Source organism: Saccostrea cucullata, unplaced genomic scaffold, assembly GCF_032062105.1.
Source record: "Saccostrea cucullata isolate Sc308-1 unplaced genomic scaffold, CSIRO_AGI_Scuc_v1 ctg7510, whole genome shotgun sequence".
NCBI classification, from domain to species: Eukaryota; Metazoa; Mollusca; class Bivalvia; order Ostreida; family Ostreidae; genus Saccostrea; species Saccostrea cuccullata.
In genome coordinates this window covers 205-20,579 of record NW_026927873.1, presented here as the reverse complement: position 1 = coordinate 20,579, position 20,375 = coordinate 205, and the positions used below count along the sequence as shown (strand labels likewise).

The 20,375-nt window shown below is 35.9% G+C and overlaps 1 protein-coding gene across 1 annotated transcript; it reads left to right on the top strand.

Moving 5' to 3' along the window:
• The first annotated feature begins 78 nt into the window (after positions 1-78).
• Positions 79-19,268, top strand: LOC134275738 (mucin-2-like). The gene is made up of 20 exons (XM_062758017.1): positions 79-379; positions 513-680; positions 1,295-1,370; positions 1,478-1,595; positions 1,794-1,840; positions 2,965-3,138; positions 6,445-6,521; positions 6,634-6,729; positions 9,732-9,836; positions 10,156-10,234; positions 10,415-10,564; positions 11,105-11,254; positions 11,362-11,593; positions 11,840-12,037; positions 13,592-14,048; positions 14,237-14,665; positions 14,891-15,016; positions 16,161-16,317; positions 16,467-16,533; positions 18,923-19,268. The coding sequence occupies exons 2-20, from the start codon at positions 513-515 to the stop codon at positions 19,266-19,268; spliced, it is 3,252 nt and encodes a 1,083-aa protein (XP_062614001.1). The 5' UTR covers positions 79-379.
• The last annotated feature ends 1,107 nt before the right edge of the window (positions 19,269-20,375 follow it).

Below are 20,375 nucleotides of genomic sequence, written 5' to 3'. Positions count from 1 at the left end.
AATTCCAAAAATTTTATTTAAAAAGTTGTTCGACAATAGTTGTGTTTATATTTTTTTTTTGTTTCGAGGCTACAATGGAGCGCGGGAAGTGTCAACACATTTCAGAATTTCCTCTATAGTTTAAATTTACACCTACCTAAAATCTACCGATTAATTCATTACTGTTGCATTTTAACCAAATGTTACTCAGTAGGCCTTTGACTTGTAATGGCACTCGCGTTTAAAAAGCTTTTAGCTGTTGAATAATGCCGAACATTCTATTTGATGAAGGATATTGGACGCATGGGCTCAGGCGCTGTAACTACGCATCATTTCCAGACTGGGATTCTTAGATTTGTTTTACAAAATGTGATGTTTATGGCCATTGATTAAACTGAAGGTAAGGAAAATAGCTTTTATTCTCTAAAATATACTGATAGACTGGCGATTTACGTTTGGTTCAGACTGGAAAGCTATGTATACATAAACAAAGTTAAAACATTATTGTTTTTATAACACAGATTTGAAGACAGATGGAGGTGGACGATTCTGATTCAGCAAGTATAGAGTATGAATTTGAGACACAGCCAGGAAGTGTTGGTTTTATGGTACTGGACTCGCAGTCGGAGCCTCAGGCCAAGAATACAGAAGAGGGTGACGTGATGCAGATGTGGCCTGCCCTGCAGCCAAGAGAACAGAAAGTAGGAACTACATGTATCAAGCTCAACTAGAGTAAACTAAATGACACTGAAAAAAATATTCTTGTTTTCACAATAGTGATGAAAAAAAATTAATCAAAGGTAAAGGCCAGTGTACATTCTTAAAGTGTAAAAGACAAGATCTAGATTCTGGGAAACAGGTGTAGTAATTAGCCCCTTCATGATAACTGTGGTACTACACTTTTGCAGGGCAAAATGATAACAGATAATTAAATGAAGTACATGAAACAATTACTTATATTTCACCAAACTTTATCATTTTGCCCTGAAAAAGAGCAGTACTGCAGTTACCCTGAACCAGTCTATAGGGATATACATATAAATAATAATTATGTAAGTATAAATATGTTACCAAAGCTCAATTTACAATATTGAATTTTTAGGAAAAAATGATAATATCTCAAAGTAAACATCTGGTATATAAAGTTTGTAAAAATCATGCTTCATTTAATTCAACCTGCCATTATCAATTTTTGAACTAATCTTTGATTCTTAACTCATTTTAAGTCATAACTAGAATCTATACAAATTCCTCTTCATATCATTTTTTACTTCAATAAGGACTTGATTTCTCAATTTTCTTGTTTAACTGTCAGGAGGAGGATGTAAAGACTTCAAGAAAATGTATAACCTCTGTAATGGACACATCTGGTGATGAGCAAAAACCAACAGGTATATATATGAAACATGGCTTTTCAACAAGTATCAGGCAAATTAGATTGTAAATCATCTTTTTAAGATAATATCAGTGATGATGAAGAAATATATTCATATTTCAGAAGCTCCACAGATTTTAGCAACTGAGACAGAATTAAGTGAGTCTGAGCTGGAAAATGAAGTCACCGTGATTGAGAAACCAGAAAAGGCAGACAGTCAAAAGCAAACAAGTAATGAAAAGTAAGAGTGGATTTTCTTTTCATGGAAAATGAACAAACATAAAGTTTAAATTGCAATGATAATGCAGCAATTTGTTCAGAAGAGAATTTATATCAGGGTATCACAAAATTTACTCTTTTCTAGATAGATACAACAATTTGTTCAGAAAAGAATTATTTTTATCAGAGTATTGTAACATTTAATTTTCTGTTTTACTAGGCCCTCAGCATTGTTTAGGTCCATGTCTCCACAGGATATGTTTGAAGGTATGTGTGATTGATATTTACATTTACTAATATCTTGTGTGCATTATCTCTTACACTTCAACATTGTTCACGGAATATATTCTATCACACACACAATGTGGCTTCATGAAGCAAATGCAGCAGAATTGGAATTTTTATGAGGATAAAACTTGGTAGTTTTATGATCTAAAATTAGGGCTGCCACGATTAACCGAAATATCGGTTAACCGCGATTCACAATTTTTCAGTTTGATTCGGTACGTTTTTCCGGGATTTCAATTCGATTCAGGTTTGATTTTTTCATACTAACATTTGCTGTTGTTACGCGTATTCCGATTGGTTAATCGGAGAAATGATGGCAAATCATGTTAAAGTAAACAAAAACATGAAAATGGCCGCGAAGAAGTCTACGGTATACTTCAAGTTCCATGTTCAACAGAAAGATGGCATAAGGATAAATAGATTTACTAAACGGCAACACCCATCAGCCACGTAATTCTGAATTTAGAGGAACCGACACAGTGCTGCGAATTTCCTTATTTCTTTTTAATACTGAGATTGTTTTGAATGTGAAATAATTATTGACGTTCTTGTTATGACAGTTATGTGGTTACGTGGTTTGATATGGTATTGGTGAATCAAAAATTTAAAATCACAGCAGGGATCTTACCGTTTCTTTTGTGGCCAAACAGCCTTCATAAGCATATCACCAATACCTTTATGTTCAGCATAATAATTAATATGAAATCATTGGGTTTTGTTTGAAAGATTTGTTCGCATGTTTCATCTTTCAAAACCAATGACCAATATTTTTATTAATTTGGATTTCCGACATTTGATTCTTGGATCATACTTTGTAATTAGAACATTAGGTATTTTCTTTGTTGTTGTTTTTTTTTTTTGGCTTTACATCTATTTTATCCTAATAAACCTTAGAATAATCATTATTTATTAAAGAAAGTTTTATGATTATGATGATCAAAGATTACAGATTTTATACAAAAAATAAAAAAAGATCTTTTTCTTATAATCGAACCGAAATTCGAAAATCGAGGTTTTTGTTTGAACTGAATCGATTCGAAAATTTTCTGATTCGTGGCAGCCCTATCTAAAACCTACTTGTTAAAAAGTAACTCTGGTTGTAGATGAGGAGAGAGAAGTGTGTACACCAGCAGGGTTTGTGGGGTCTCTACATTTGTCTAATCAGGCCATGCTGGTCCCCGAAACTACGGAGTCTGACCCCTTCCCCTCCACCCCAGAAGAATTTGCCGATCTTCCAAGAATTATACCTAGCTCACCCACAGATGGATCTTTTAAAGGTAAGGAAACAAGGTGTTATATATTGACATTCCTTTTAGAGTTTGAGAATTTTTCAAGTGTTTTGGGGTCATACATGTAGATACACATTCAAACACAGAATAAACTTGTACATTCACAGTTTAATTCTCAAATACAATGTGCATATAGTGGGGAAAATTTGTATATCAAGATTTTTTTTACCAAATACTCAACACTATGCATGCATTACTGATACAACCCTATGGAACGCCGTCACTGCCTTATAGCAGAACACAACAATTGCATTGCGTCATCCTTCCATTACATTAAGTCAACACTTTATGACATTTACTCACACTGCTATTGCATTGTGTCAACCTTCCATTACATTATGTCAACTCTTTATGATATTTACTCAACCTACTATTGTATTGTGTCAACCTTTCATTACATTATGTCAACTCTTTATGATATAAACCCACAATACTTTTGCATTATGTCAACATTTCATTACATTATGTCAACTCTTTATGACATTAACCCACAATACTATTGCATTATGCCAACCTTCCATTATATTATGTCAACTCTTTATGACATTAGTCCACACTACCATTGCATTGTGTCAATCTTTCATTACATTATTTCAACTCTTTATGACATTAACCCACAATACTATTGCATTACGTCAACCTTCCATTATATTATGTAAACTCTTTATGACATTAGTCCACACTACTATTGCATTGTGTCAATCTTTCATTACATTATGTCAACTCTTTATGACATTTACACACAGTACTATTGCGTTATGTCAACTTTCCATTACATTATGTTTAGTCTTTATGGCATTAATCGCACTTTAATTACATTGCGCCAATCTTCCATTGCATTATATCAGCTCTTTATGCATGACATTAAGTCAAAACAATTTTACGTGGTGTAAAGATGTTTTTATATATTTTCAACTCATTATTACATTATGTGCACTCTCTACTATTTGGTCTAAGTAGTTCATTACATGATGTGAATTTATCTTTAATTCAATATCAAGTCGATATAACACGATGTCAGAATTTCATTACATGATCTGAACAAACTGTCACATGTGGCCAATTCTTTACTACATTGTGTCATCAATATGCTACAGGACGATGGGAATCTATTACATGATGTCAATTTTTCCTAACTTTTTGACAAATCATTATTATGTTATGCCATTGTATCTTTACAGTGTGTCTAAAATGGTTAGCCTCTTGTCAGTATATCTTAGAATATTTCAACTCTTTATTGTGTGACGTAAGGTTTAGGTTATGCCTAAAAGTTCGTTTTGTGTTTTCAATATTACATGCACATATGTTAAACATGCAAATAATTTAAATTAAATATATCAAATATTAAATTATACACAAAATTTAATTTATTCTTAATTAAATATCAGGTTAAAATTTATAAATAGGATCATGTTCCCGTGGAATCTTTATTGACGATTGTTTTTTTTTAACGTCGAAATTCAATGGCCGTTTAATATCATAATTATCGCAAATCAAATAGTATGTGTAATGCAGCAATTTTTTTTTTCATTTTATTTTGAAAAGTCCGAAACTTCTGATCTAACTACAAAACACGGTGTCAAGCTTTTTTTTTTTTTTTTTTTTTTTCTTTTTCTTTTTTTCTTTTTTTTTAAGTGTAAACGCATCGCATTTCATACGTGCGCCGATGTGTGGGTGGGGAGAGAGGGGATCCCTCCCTCTCATCTTTAGTGACCAAAATATGCATGAAATTAATCAATTGGTTTAACTTTGTAGGACATTGCATTAGTTTCACATAAAGTATAACTGAAAGAAGTTGAAACGTTTTATATAAAAAAAAACAACACTAAAGCCTGAGAGCTTCCAGGCTTTCACCCCCTGGTCCCCAACTTAGACACCATTCCGTCCCTGTATAGCTACTCTTTTCAAGAACCAGTGAGGGACTGGTAGAATTTTGTAACAGAATACTGGACCTGGAATGGTTGAAAAATGACTAGTTCCAATGACGTTGCATCGTTTTTGAAAGTTGGGGGAGGTTTGTCAGCCAGGAAAAAAATAACGTCCAAACTCAAAAATCCTATTTGGGTGAAGGGGGGGGGGGGGTCCAACTTCGATCAGTCCTAAAAAAAATTCCCTTATACTTCAGCAAAAAGTGGGGCGGAATTTCAAACCCCTACAATGAACATTTTCTATGATAAAGTTAAGTCGGATAAAAGAGGAAGCCAGACCCCCCCCCCCTCCCCTAATATAATGTGTCTCTAATTCGTCCTAATTAATCAGAACATCCCCCCCCCTTCCCCGTCGTGAAAACACGGTTATCAACTTTGACATAATGTAAATGTATTTTACAGCACGTAATGAACATTTGAATCAACATGATAAAGATTTAACACAATATAAAGATATTCTTAAATCATATAAGAAAGATTCGACATAACGTAATTATATATCCACATCACGGAATGGAGTTTTGACATAATGTAATGAAGTGTTGATATAATATGGAACGCCGGGACTGTCTCCATAATATATGTTCATATTATGTTATAAACCTTTTTACATCACGTAATAAAGCACTGACATAAAGGTAAGATGTTTTCACCTAACATTGTGATGACCTCGGCGTAAAATAAAGATACATTTACATCACGTAATAATGCTTTGTTATTATAGAAATATACACTCACAAAAGGGAATGAACTTTGACTTAACGTAATGATAAATTTAATCATGGAACACATGTAAAACGAAATTAACTTGACGTAATGCAATTTTGACCTCGCATATTAAAGAAATGAAATAATATAAAGATACATTCATTTCACGTAATAAAGTTTTAACACAATGTAAGCATATTTTCACTTCACATAATGAACTTTGGACTTCAAGTTATAAAGTGCTGACATAATGGAAGAATGTGTTCACTTCATGTAATGCAGCATTGACATGATGTAAAGATATTTTTACAACACACCAAAAATTATTGACATAACGTAAAGATATGTTCACATCACGTAATGAAAGATTGACATAATGAATGCATAGTTTTATGCTATAAGGCAGTGATGGCGTTCCATACAACCCCCCAAAAAATATATGTTTATTTTTTTTCATTGCTTTTGCAAATTATAAATGAAGCTCAAAATTTAATTTGCAAAACCACACAGCCATCTTTATTGTTTTTGAGACCTTCACTTGCATATTTCAGTCCAATCTATTGAAGTTAGACAGAAGTCTTACTTTTAAAGTTGTCAATTATTTTACATGACCATATTGAGATTTTGTTACAAATACAAAACTTTTTTTTTTCACTAGATGACTCTATAGATAACCCAGCTCACTACGACCCACAACAAGACTCCACGCTGGCAGAAGATGTCACCGTCCTGCAGGTAACATTACAGGGTTTATTGGTATACATAATACTGAATGTTAGTGAATTGGGTTTTATAATTGAACTGGAATGTAATGCTATTTTATCATTCCTATACTTTCGTTTTAAAGAGAACAAAGACTGATAAACCTGGTGAACCAGAGAAGAAGACTCCAAGTTCCTCTGAGGAGAAAGAGGAAGAGGAGAAACAGACATCCAAGTCAGAGGTTAATAATGGCAAATTAATACTGTAGAAAGTCTGTTTTCTGGATGGTATTATTTAATGCTTTGTGAACAGTCACAAGTTTTCTGCGGAATTTGCACCATAGTCATTTTTAGCTCACCTCAACGAAGTTGGGGGAGCTTATGTAATACCCTCGGCGTCGGCGTCGGTGTCGGTGTCGGTGTCGGCGTCGGTGTCGGCGTCGGCGTCCCGGGTTAAGGTTAAGTTTTTTGGAGCAGTTTTCTTTTTAAGTACTTCTATGTCCTATATTGAGTAGACATGCATGGAAGATGGTTCTAGTGTGTTTCATTGTACCAGTCAAAGTTTCAGATGCTGCAATTTTAGCAAAGGAATGACCAGGTTAATGTTTTTGGAGCAGGTTAACATTTTTGGTGCAGTTTTTGGTGTAGGTTTCATTTCCAAGTAGCTATAAGCCCTATGTTAACCAAACTTGCATGGATGATACATCTAAGGATGCATACTACCGGGCTTGCTTCGGATGCTGAATCTGACCTACTTTTTCCGGTTGAGTGAACAGGTTAAAGTTTTTTGGTGCAGGTTTCATTTCCAAGTATCTGTAAGTCCTATGTTGACCAAACTTGCATGGATGATACATCTAAGGATGGATACAACCAGGCTTGCTTCGAATGCTGAATCTGACCTACATTTTCCGGTTGAGTGAACAGGTTAAAGTTTTCGGTGCAGGTTTCATTTCCAAGTATCTGTAAGTCCTATGTTGACCAAACTTGCATGGATGATACATCTAAGGCTGGATACTACCAGGCTTGCTTCGGATGCTGAATCTGACCTACATTTTCCGGTTGAGTGAACAGGTTAAAGTTTTTGGTGCAGGTTTCATTTCCAAGTAACTATAAGCCCTATGTTGACCAAACTTGCATGGATGATACATCTGAGGATGGATACTACCGGGCTTGCTTCGGATGCTGAATCTGACCTACATTTTCCAGTTGAGTGAACAGGTTAAAGTGTTTGGAGCAGGTTTCATTTGCAAGTAACTTTAAGCCCTATGTTGACCAAACTTGCATGGATGATAAATCTAAGGATGCACACTACCGGGCTTTGGATGCTGAATCTGACCTACATTTTCCGGTTGAGTGAAAAGTAAAAGTTTTTGGTGCAGGTTTCATTTCCAGGTAACTATGAGTTCTTTAATGACCAATCTTGCATGGATGATACATCTTAGGATGCATACTACCAGGCTTGCTTCGGATGCTGAATCTGACCTACATTTTGTGGATGAGTGAAAATGTTAGTTTTTGATGTATGTTTCATTTCCAATTAACTATGAGCCTTATAATGTGCAAACTTGCATGGACGATACATCTTAGGATGCACACTAATGGACTTGCTTCGGATGCTGAATTCGACATACATTTTTTGTTAATAGACCAGGTTAAAGTTATGGTTGCAGGTCTATTACCAAAAAACTTTAAGGCTTTTATAACATTGTATAAACCAAACGTGCACAAATGTTGCATCAAGAGATGAAAACTCAAATTTGCTTTAGATGCTGAATTACATTTTCATGAAGAACTACTTTAAATTTTTTATGTTGGTCTACTTCAAAGTATCAGATCAAAATTGCTTAGATATTTTCATTTTTGGAATGTACATTTTTTGTTGGTTAATTGTGTGACTTTGCCTTATTTAAAGACAACATTCGTTGAGGTGAGCTCTGTAATCTCTGATTACCTATGTTTGTACATTAGAGTCATATAGTGATGATTGAAGAAAATTGCATAATTTTCAACCCCAGGATTGAAAAAACATTGTCATTCCATGGAATTGATATTTCTTGGAAAAAATTTAATTTGCAGTCAGTATGCCCAAATATTTTATAACTTAACAAGCTTATGTTAAAGTTTTGTCCAATAGGGAATTTGTTCGGTAGTTTGTTTTCTTCTTAAATGATAGTTTATTCATGTGTTTATATATAAATGGTGCCTGTTTTGGAGGGTAACAGTTGAAATTGACACCCCAAGGAAAACCATTGTCAACCGACGTGTCAGCGGAGGTTGACAATGGTTTTCCGAGGGTTGTCAATTTCAATTATTATACTTCTGTTAAAATCTTTCCGATATAAAGTTCAGAAGGTAAACTAACTATCTTTTATAGTCCACGCATAGCAAAGCTATACCCCGGGGTATAGTTTTTGCTATCCACCCTCGGAAAATTTTTATGCAATTTTTGCTGCCAATTTTGATTTCCAGCGATAAATCTATAGATTGATGATGTCATAATGACTCCAATAGCATTGTGACGTCATCAGAATTTCAGATTATTCTTGAAGTATTATCTAACTCCAAAAAATTCAAACCTTAGAAATGATATTATACATCAGTATAATAAAACGCTTATTCACTGGTTTTGAGTGGGATAGCTCTTTTATCAAACCCTTGACAGGAACTATTCCCCTCGGGCAAGCCCTCGGGGAATATTTCCCTGTCGCGGGTTTGATAAAAGTGATAAAAGAGCTATCCCACTCACAACCATTGGATAAGTGTATACTGTTACCTTCCAAAACAGGCACCATTTATTTTATTATACTGAATGTCTTCTTAAATTAAGTCAGCAAAAAAAAAATCATCGATCATCTTTACGTTCAGGTTTAGAAAGCTTTCAAACTCCTCACTACTTCTAAAAAGATTTACTGACCTTTTTATCTTTTATCATATAAAGTTTCGTTATTTCTGCACTCGCAAGCATGTTTCGTCTGTCGTTTGATGTTTTCAAGTAAGCTACATCGGACGCAAGCTTTCATTGACGTCAAGTTTATTCCAGTTCTTTCAAACGCGCAACTGACGTTTTGAGAATTCTACGGTGAACCGTACGCGCATAATATCCACGCATGTGGCATAACCGTTGTGTTACCCGTTGTCACATGCATTGCTAAGGCTGAGGGTAATAGAACGGATTGTTAACTGCGTCTAAACCAATCAGATTTTAGTATTTAACATGAAAGTATAATAATGACTTTTATTCCAGTCCTTAGAGTATAATCCAAAGGGGGTGTCTACATTGGCTGGGAATTCAGATGACCAATCCCTACACCTACACTACTCTGAAACCCAGAAGTCATCACAAGCACAGGTAAACTCTAAGACAGCCATTCAGTATGCATCTTAAGAGGAATTCACCAATATTGCTAAGATTATTCATTGATAAATGGAATGGACCAAATAAGTGTTGCCACCATTGACAAAAGCAGGTCTTAAAACAATTAATTCTTTTAATATTGCTGATCTAATTTAAGTTTGCATCATCAGTAATTTTAAAACATTGCATCATCAATATAAAAAGAGCCTTATTCAAAGCACATTCATTTAATTACTCACTGACAAAAAAATACTCGAAATATAAACAAATTTATTATGAACGGTGATGAACTGAATCAAAAACTTCTTTTCAGAAACACCCAGTTGATTCAGTAGAGGTTGTTGGAACTGAGTACATGGATGTCATTTCTATCCACAGCACCGATCCTACTGGTAAATATATGTCAAAATGAAAAACAAATATATTTATTGAAACTACTTATGCATGAATTATCCAGCCTCTAAACCTTCAAAACAAGCGCTGTTTACATGTAACAAAAAAAATAACAAATAAAAAAAGCAATTTGAGATGTGTACTGTAGATTGTTGAACAATGTCTTAATGATTTCCTAGAGATGGACCAAGTCCCAGAATCTCAAGAGTTGTCACTGAGATTGACTCCATCACAGAGTGACAAGTCGGGCAAAGAAACAGATGTGGAGGTCGTCCCTGATAAAAACAGAACAAGGCTACCACTGGTCAAAAGTCAAGATCTAGTCACAGGTTTGTATGATAAATCTGACAGAAAAACAAATATTTAATAGGAGTTGTGTACTAAAACTCATCTCAATAAGAAAATTCATTCAGTATGTATTACTAAGATTTTTGTGCAGGTTAGACCTTATATTGCGTCTGATGTAATTAAAAAAAAAACATAGTTATTTGAATCTTTTTGACTGTAAATATTTTATTTATAATCCCTTAAGTGAGATGTAATTACTGTAGATCACTATTTTCGCGACACCTTATTTTCGCGAGATAGTCATTGATTCTTTATAAGCGAGACAAAATTTTCACGAATTGTGGTCATTGCTCTATATAATCCTAAGGAATACTATTATACGCGAGAAATAAATTTTCGCGAGCACACTGTCTCGCGTAATTACGCGAAAATAAAGTTCTCGCGAATAAAAAGTGATTTACAGTACATATTCATTAAACATTTATGTTTTTATCACCCATACAAATGTTTGGGTCTGCTTTAAAACATCTTCTCTATCTTCATGTACATACATGTGTATAATGTGTATATTTTTGTTGCAGAAAAGCAGACCACAATGCAAAGGAAACAGGCCTGCCTTTCCCAGCCAACCAAACTGGACAGAAACATGGAAGTAGATTTGAGCAGACTTAGGAAATTAGCTACGGAGGCTAAAAGCAAAGAAGTGGATGTTACATTGGCTTCTGAATCAGGTGAAAGTCCCAACAGTGTCATTTTGAAAAGATTTTATTCATTTTGTTCTTCATATCTGTTATAACTTAATATTAATAAGGAAGTAAGTGACAATTTTGTATTGCAGAAAACTTTGCATTGTCATTGCCAAAAGATGGGGAGCTTTTACATCCCAAAATGTCAAATGGAAAATTGTCCAGATCTGGAGTTCAAAATGAAGCAAATCAGAGAACCAGTCAAGAAGCAAGACCTAATCGCTACATTCTGGATAGTCTAGAGCAGGGACCCAGTCAAAAAGCAGGGCCGAGTCATTACATTCCTGATAGTCCAGAGCAGGAAACCAGTCATCATCGTGTAGAGTAAGTTATAAAATATAACAATTTGTTATTATATTTTTTGGCCTAAAAGTTGAACTTTGGCATTTCAAATCAGTTCGAATATGCTGAATATCATGGACATGTTATTGTTATTGTTAAATATAAAGTTCATACTTGTTTAGATTTGAAAGCTCTGTGATCATAAAGTTTTTTTTGTCAGCCCTGCTGAGTTAGACACATAATGCATAAAGTAATTTCTCTGTAAATGTTGACTGCATCTTGTTTTAGCCCTAGTCTAGAGAACACACCACCTGCAATACCTGTGTCAGTGGAATCTCAGTCCCAGGTGTCCAGTCATAGCTTTATGCTGCTGCAGCCAGACGTACAGAACATAACAATCCGGGACTCTGAGGAGACTCAGAAGAATGTCTTCAAAAGTGTAAAAGGGAGAGATTCTCCAAGGAAAAGACTGATTCAAGAGGACAGGTAAGCAGACTTGTACAGGTCCTTGTTTCCATCTGGTGCCCTTTTAATGGCATCATTTTATCAAAATTTTGATCATCTTGCTGTCTTTTTAGCTCACCTGAGCCGAAGGCTCAAGTGAGCTTTTCTGATCAAAATTTGTTTGTGTCTGTCGTTGTCGTAGTCGTTGTCGTCGTAAACTTTTCACATTTTCATCTTCTTCTCAAGAACCACTGGGCCAATTTCAACCAAACTTGGCACAATGTATCCTTGGGTGAAGGGGATTCAAGTTTGTTCAAATGAAGGGCCACGCCCTTTTCCAAGGGGAGATAATCATGAATTTGTTAAAAATTAATGGCATTTTTAAAAAATCTTCTTCTCCAGAACCGCTGGGCCAAGAAAGATGAAACTCATGTGGAAGCATCCTCAGGTAGTGTAGATTCAAGTTTGTTCAAATCATGACCCCCGGGGCAAGGGTGGGGTCAAAATGGCCAACCCAAGTTTTACATAGGAATATATAGGAAAAATCTTTAGAAATCTTCTGCTCCAGTACCACTGGGCCAGGAAAGATGAAACTCATGTGGAATCATCCTCAGGTAGTGTAGACTCAAGTTTGTTCAAATCATGACCCCCGGGGCAAGGGTGCGGCCAAAATGGCCCACCCAAGTTTTACATAGGAATATATAGGAAAAATCTTTAAAAATCTTCTTCTCCAGAACCACTGGGCCAGGAAAGATGAAACTCATGTGGAATCATCCTCAGGTAGTGTAGATTCAAGTTTGTTCAAATCATGACCCCCGGGGCAAAGGTGGGGCCAAAATGGCCGACCCAAGTTTTACATAGGAATATATAGGAAAAATCTTTAAAAATCTTCTTCTCCAGAACCACTGGACCAGGAAAGATGAAACTCAAGTGGAATCATCCTCAGGTAGTGTAGATTCAAGTTTGTTCAAATCATGAACCCCGGGGCAACGGTGGGGCCAAAATGGCCGACCCTAGTTTTACATAGGAATATACATGTATATTAAAAAAAATCTTTAAAAGTCTTCTTTTCAAGAACCACTAGGACAGGAAAGATGAAACTCATGTGGAATCATCCTCAGGTAGTGTAGATTCAAGTTTCTTCAAATCATGACCCCTGGGGCAAGGGTGGGGCCAAAATGGCCAACCCAAGTTTTACATAGGAATATATAGGAAAAATCTTTAAAAATCTTCTTCTCCAGAACCACTGGGCCAGGAAAGATGAAACTCACGTGGAATCATCCTCAGGTAGAGCAGATTCAAGTTTGTTCAAATCATGACCCCCGGGGCTAGGGTGGGGCCAAAATGGCCGACCCAAGTTTTACATAGGGATATACATGTATAGGGAAACCTTTTAAAATCTTCTTTTCAAGTACTTCAAAGCTATGATTAGTGATATTTATATGGAATCATCCTCAGGTAGTGTAGATTCTAGTTTGTTCAAATTATGAACGCCTGGAGGGGGGTGGAGTAAATTCAAGCCTGATGTGCTCAGGTGAGCGCTGTGGCCCCTGGGCCTCTTGTTTTTTTACTATTAAACATTTCTTTTTATTTTAGTGATGAAGAAGTAGTCATTGTGCGGAGACAAAAAATATCCCGGCCATTAAGTCAGGATGATTTTGATGAGGTCACGAGTCATATCACAAAGTCACAGTCCAAGCAGACAGGTACCCCGGACATCACGTCATTGGAGAAGACATCCCAGCCGACAGACAAGTTGGCACCAGGAGGAACGCCATTAAGGAAGGTTCCGTCTATTTCTAGCGAGGGTAGTCAGTCAAGGGTCTCCCTCTACAAGAAGACCTCAGTGTCAACAGAGGGGGGATACCAAGCCAGTGTAGAGGAGGATCACAGCACCACTCACCTGGCTGAACAGGAACTTGTCGTTCACAGCACCACTCATGTGGCAGATCAGGAACTTGTCGTTCAGAGCCACGAACCCCTGATAGCCATTCCTGTTCACATTCCGGAAGAAGAACAAGTGGTTCAAAGCCCTGAAACTATGAAGGTAAATGTTGAATTTGATTGTACACATATGTAATTTAAATACAATATCCTACCTGAATACTCTTGTTACATTAGATGAAGTAAATTTGATCAAGGAAAACTGAATAAATTTAACTACATACAGTATAAGTTGTTACAAATGCCTTTGTACCCCCCGGTACTTGCACAATATTTGATTTCTACACATACATGTAGGTAACCAAAGCACAGAAGAAACGCAGACACCCAGCGAATCCCGTAGTACAGACCCCGGTCTCTGGGAAGAAAAGAAAGTGTCTAACAAAGCTAAGGATAGGAGGCCGAATCAGGAAAAGTTCCCCCAAAGAAACCACAGAGGCTGTGACCCCCACTTTGTTGACGACCCCCACCGTGACTACCACTTCATCTACCAGCGGCGAGGAAGGCTCCCAGATCAATATGACAAGGCCAAGTCTGCTGTCCGAGAGGTCCACCATCGTCCTCTCTCCACCACTGGCCCGGGCATCATCCCTGGAATCAGTGCTGGCTAAGCCACCTCTGATGTCCACATCAGTGACTCCGACAAACAGACCAACCAGGGTCAGGACAAGTCAAACAGAACCCAGGTTCAAGGTTCCACCGAGGAGGTCATCAGATTTAGATCAAGTATGTGAATGTATTGTCCAGTTTATAGACATGTGTAGTCCAGATTATAGTCTTGTAATTTAGTAAACTGTTTATCTTAAAATGTACTTAACTGGAAAAAAAGAAGCAAGGTCAACCAATATTGTTCATATTCAATCTGAATTTTGATAATTTTCATATTTAAGTAAATGCTTATTGATGAGAGGAAACTTATTTTTATTTCAATTTCCATTTTAAAACTTTCAGCAGCTGACTGCTTCACAAGACGTTGAACGCAAGACCATCATTGTAAAGGTCAAGCAGTTTGAAGTGCGGACAGAAATAACAGAAATCATAAGGCAGGGAAAGGTGGTGTCCAAAACCGAGAAGGAGGTATGTATCCTTGACAAAAATTTATGTATTTTTAGGTCACCTGAATAACTCAGGTGACCTATTGCTATCCGTTTTCGTCCGTCGTCGTGTGTTAACATTTGAACTTTTCAGCTTCTCTGAAACCACTGAACCAATTTCAACCAAATTTGTTATACCGCATCTATGGGTGAAGGGGAACAAAAATTTTGAATTTTATGGTCCCCGCCCCCCTTGGGCCTGAGGGGTTGGGCCAAAACCACTAAAATTATTGCTATCTTTAAAAATCTTCTTTACTCCTGGACATCAAGCAGACAAACTGTTGCCATGAATGTAATGAGCATTGAGTCCTCTACCAAAATTGTGAAATTCATGGCCCCAGGGTCAGGGGTTCTAGTGCTAGGGCAGGGCTATATAGATTATATAGTGAAAATGCATGATTTCTTTGAAAATCTTTTTCTCTGCTCCTGGGTATTATGTAAACTAACTAAGTACATAGTTATGATGAGCAAGAGTGCCTCTTCCAGGGGGAGGGGGGGGTACATTGTCTGAAAATCAATAAATCTTTAAAATCTGCTCTTTGGTATTTATCAACCATTTTATGATAAAATTTGCAAAAGTTTTAAATATATGGCCCTGGGTCAGTGGTTCCTTTGGGGTGAGGGTGCACAACTGGTTATAAAGTGGAAGTGCATTTTCTCTTAATGTTACTCTGATCTACCTCTGGATATTAAGAAAATAGAGTAAGCATGCTAAGTCTATAATCATGATAAGCAATGGTACCTCTTTCAAAATTGTGAATTGCAAATTTCATGGCCTCTGGTTTAAAACAGGATCCAATTTAATTGTTTGAAAGTTGTTGCACAATACTCAGGTGACCTATAAGGCCCGTGGGCCTCTTGTTAGATAAAGAATGTTCAGAAAAGTAACATTTTTGTCATCATACATGTAGTTTTCAATTTATTCTCCAATTAAGTACAGTAAAACACATATCAGAAAAGGATATTTTATATGTATATGAACCTGCCTCTAATTGCGTGACTTAATTGTAACTGGATAAAAAGAATTGGCAGATATTCCATGTATATCAAATGAAGCAATGCATTTTTTTGATGATTTGCTTTAACTTTTGTATACAGAATTGAGTAGAAATTAAAATTTTGTACAGATAGCAAAGGAGCCAGTGACCATTAAAGTGAAGACTTATCAGGAACTGGAGGCCTTGTCTCCTAGTACTCTGTCCCCCTCCCGCACAGGAAGTTCCTTGACCTCAGGCGACCTGGGTGACATCAGTTCAAGTCTCTCAAAGTCAGGGTCATCTAACGGTAAGGAAGAAAAAATGAGTAAAGGGTGTGCAAAAAGTCTTAAACTTGAGAAAAAATGAAAATATTCATTGTTCAGTATCCACTTAATATATAATTTTTTTCACTCTCTTTTTCCATTAAATAAGGTCACAAAAAACTTTTGATTGTAGTTCCGTCTTCGTTGAGTGAACATGATGTACCATCAAGGCAACCAAGCATCTTAAGTCTGGATGGCAGGTTGGTTAAAAGAACCAAAAAGTTAACATTTTCAGTTCATATGTAACTATGTTCCACTAACTCAAGTTCTTTAATTCAAGCACCCCCCTTAAAGGCAGAGATTTTTTACCGGGTGGTAAATTCCAGGTGAGGGAGGGGCTTATTTTGTACAGGTGTGAATGCCTTGGGGGCTAGCAGTCTACCAGTGGTCATCTGTCTCCTAATCCCTTTACACAGGAAGTGATTTAATACATAGTGAAATACCCCAGGTGTCAAACTTTACCTGTGTTGAGGATTTTGAGACAATTTGAAAATTAGTAGTAAAAGGGTTTTTCAATCATATATTGATTTATTTTGACTGTTTGATAACCATACATGCCAACTTTCCCGATTTAGGCGGGATTCTCCCGATTTTACCCTTTCATCCCGCCTTCCCGATCGGGAAAGAAAAATTTGCCTTATTTCCCGATTTGAAAAAAGATCACCAAAATTTTCGATTTTAAAAGTTTCCCTACCACTGAAATTTGACAATGGGGATAAACAATGTCAGACTTGTTTATTCAATGCACACAGATAAGTTTTATTGTTTATTCAACCAGGTGTAAATTAGGCCTATAGCCACAGGAAATCATTTCACGCTTGAACGCACGAAGTTGTCCAGGTACAAGTAGCTTATAGCTTGGGACAATTAGGGGATTATCTTGTCAGTTTTAAGGGGTATGCAAGATGAAACACATAGATTAATCTGAGAACAGTTAGTCATTTTATTAAAAACATAAATTAAAGACAATAAAATACTAATCAAACCATAAAATCGGAATCCAGAGAGATCGTTTTTTGAAAACGAAAGTAGAAAACTACAAAGCATAGCTGCTGATTTTATCTACCTATAATGAAAAATATTGTAAAGTTTGCCAGTTAAAATATTCTGAAAAAATTAAGATGAAACAATCAAGTGTATGTCAATTAGAATTTCTTTTCCCTCCCTTCTGCCAAAAGTAAAATGTTAAGGTATGTGCATGACTTAAGGAAATACCCACATGGCACCATCAAGCCTGACAAATTTTATGACTGTAACAAAAATTATTCTTTTTTGGATAGGTGGTATAAATTTCTGTAAATTTAATATCTTATTAGAATTTTTAATTAATTGAAATTTAATAAAAAAATCTCAAATTTTTTTCCAGAAACGGGATTTTACAGTATCAAAACCTTGTATATTTTTTTGCCTTTGAAAAAAATGATTTAAAAGTTGTACATTTTTCAATTTTTTACCAAATTATGTGTCATGGTAGAAAAAAAATGTAACAAAATACCCCTTCTTTAGTGAGAGAGGCACCTATTTTAGCAAAAATATTTAAATTTTGGAAAGAAAAACATTATTTTTTGTGTTAAATTAATCCTTAAAAGTTGTATTGATAAGTAATATCAATATTATAAATGTAAAAAAAAGATAATTTCATAATCATTCAATTTCACGACAAAATGTCGCGAATTTAAAGCTTTGAAAATTGTCGTCACGCGCTAAATCCCCCATGGGAATTTTCAAAAGTTGGCATGTATGGACAACACCCCTACCCATTTGAAAAAAAAAATATTATGATATCATACTCTAAATTCAAATACTAGTATTAAAACAAAGATAGTTTTAGATGTTAGTGGATCTGTAAATTAAAAAAAAAAACTGTAACAACCAAATTAGACTTAATTCATTCATCCCCAGGATCCCATCTTTTAAATGAAAAAAGAGCCGTGTTAACACATGTTACTAAAAAAAAAATCCAGAGTTATCATAACCTTAATAAAGCTTTGTCACCACGATACGTTGCTTGTATTGTAATTGCTTGTAAATTCTTATTTGATTAAAAAAGGAAATCATATTAAGTGACCCATGATTAGAAACATTAATTTTAAATTTAATTACTAGTACTTCACACAGCACTTCTCTGAACTTAATTAATAACATTTTCACTTTAGGTTTACCATTTAGCATATAAAAATTAAAAATCGAAATTTCATTTGAAAAAAAAAGTTTTATGTACCAAAGGTAATTTTTATTTAATGCATATTATATTATAATCCTTTCAAATACTAAAGGTATATTTAATTCATATATAATCTAAAAATTTCATAGTTATACAGTTTCTGTATACTATGTTCACCCAGTAAACATCAAAGGATCAAATGTTAATTAGAAGGTCACCACGAGTCCCAAACAAGGTGTTCAGGGTATACACAGAGACCAGTAAGGAAGTGTCAATCAAGTTCCAGCATCCAATGATGGACCTTCATGCACTTGATTGACAGGGCTACCCAGACCAGGTATTTTTGAAGGTGGTGCTTAAAATCTCTGCCTTTAAAAAGTAGATATTACAAAAAGCAGAATAATTTGGCATGTTTTTATTTCCAGTACTGAGGTATCACAGGTGATCTCCCCTGTTCTGGAATTACCAGAGCCCACAGACAGAGTTGTGGCACCCCCGCCCGTGGTTACCGGCACCACCACTCCAGTCCCCGCAGCTGCCTCTACAAGATCGGCCTCCTTTTCTCCTAACGTCTCCACTGGGTTCAGTATTGATCGTGCCTCTGTCCAAGCGGAGTCAGTGGTCAGTAAACCCAGCACTAGTGCAGGTGAGTCATGCTGCGGTGTGGTGGGAGTTTCAAATGTACTGTATGTGTACTTTAAAAAGCAGGCTACATATTCTAGTGGCTTTGGCGCTGACAGTGATGCAACATTTGCAGCACTATGGCAATAACTCTATACCCAGTGATTGCTAAATTTTGAATATGTCATTTATGTACACATTCAAGCATACTGGCCCACAAAAAAAAAAGCTTATATTCGTAATATTTTTAATCAGATTGTAACAGGAAGAGTTAACTTGATTTGAAAATATAGTAGATTTGGTCATGTTAATTGAAACAATTGCAAGTTATCTTTGAACTAGACAGTTATAATTAGTAACATCCCCAATATTCCTACCCCAGTTGAATTGCAGAGAGTATGTCCACATTCCACAGTAATCCATAATCCTCTAGGTTTTACTTTGTATTGTTAAAATATTTTTATACCCTCCGCAAACAAAGTTTGGGGGGGTATATAGGAATTACCCTGTCCGTCTGTCCATCCCTCCGTCTGTCTGTGCAAACGTGTCGGGTCCATATCTTTCTTATGGAGGGACATTAGAATCTACTACTCCATACAAAGATTGCCCATGACCGAAGGGTGTGTCATGACCTTGACCCAAGGTCATTTGGGGAAGTTCAAGGTCACTGGAAGAAACATTTCATAATTTGTGTCTGGTCTATATCTTTCTTATGGATAAACTTGGTAGGTTCTCATTTCACACAAAGATTGCCCATGACCCAAGGGTGTGTCATGACCTTGACCCAAGGTCATTTGGGGAACTTCAAGGTCACTGGAAGAAAATGTCATAATTTGTGTCTGGTCCATATCTTTCTTATGGATAAACTTGGTAGGTTCTCATTTCACACAAAGATTGCCCATGACCCAAGGGTGTGTCATGACCTTGACCCAAGGTCATTTGGGGAAGTTCAAGGTCACTGGAAGAAACATTTCATAATTTGTGTCTGGTCCATATCTTTCTTATGGATAAACTTGGTAGGTTCTCATTTCACACAAAGATTGCCCATGACCCAAGGGTGTGTCATGACCTTGACCCAAGGTCATTTGGGGAACTTCAAGGTCACTGGAAGAAAAATTTTATAATTCATGTGTGATACATATCTTTATTATGGAAAAACTTACTTCTGAAAAATCCAGCTGGGGTATTTTGTCCCATTTGGACAGTTCTAGTTACTTTTGTATCTGTATAACAAAGAAGTTAAAAAGTATATCACTG

Bases quoted from the DNA above. Each gene is read 5' to 3' on its own strand.
- LOC134275738 (XM_062758017.1), top strand. From the start codon at position 513: ATGGAGGTGGACGATTCTGATTCAGCAAGTATAGAGTATGAATTTGAG. The intron at 12,038-13,591 runs GTAAGCAGACTT...TTTTTATTTTAG, and splicing joins AGACTGATTCAAGAGGACAG to TGATGAAGAAGTAGTCATTG. The intron at 15,017-16,160 runs GTATGTATCCTT...AATTTTGTACAG, and splicing joins TGTCCAAAACCGAGAAGGAG to ATAGCAAAGGAGCCAGTGAC.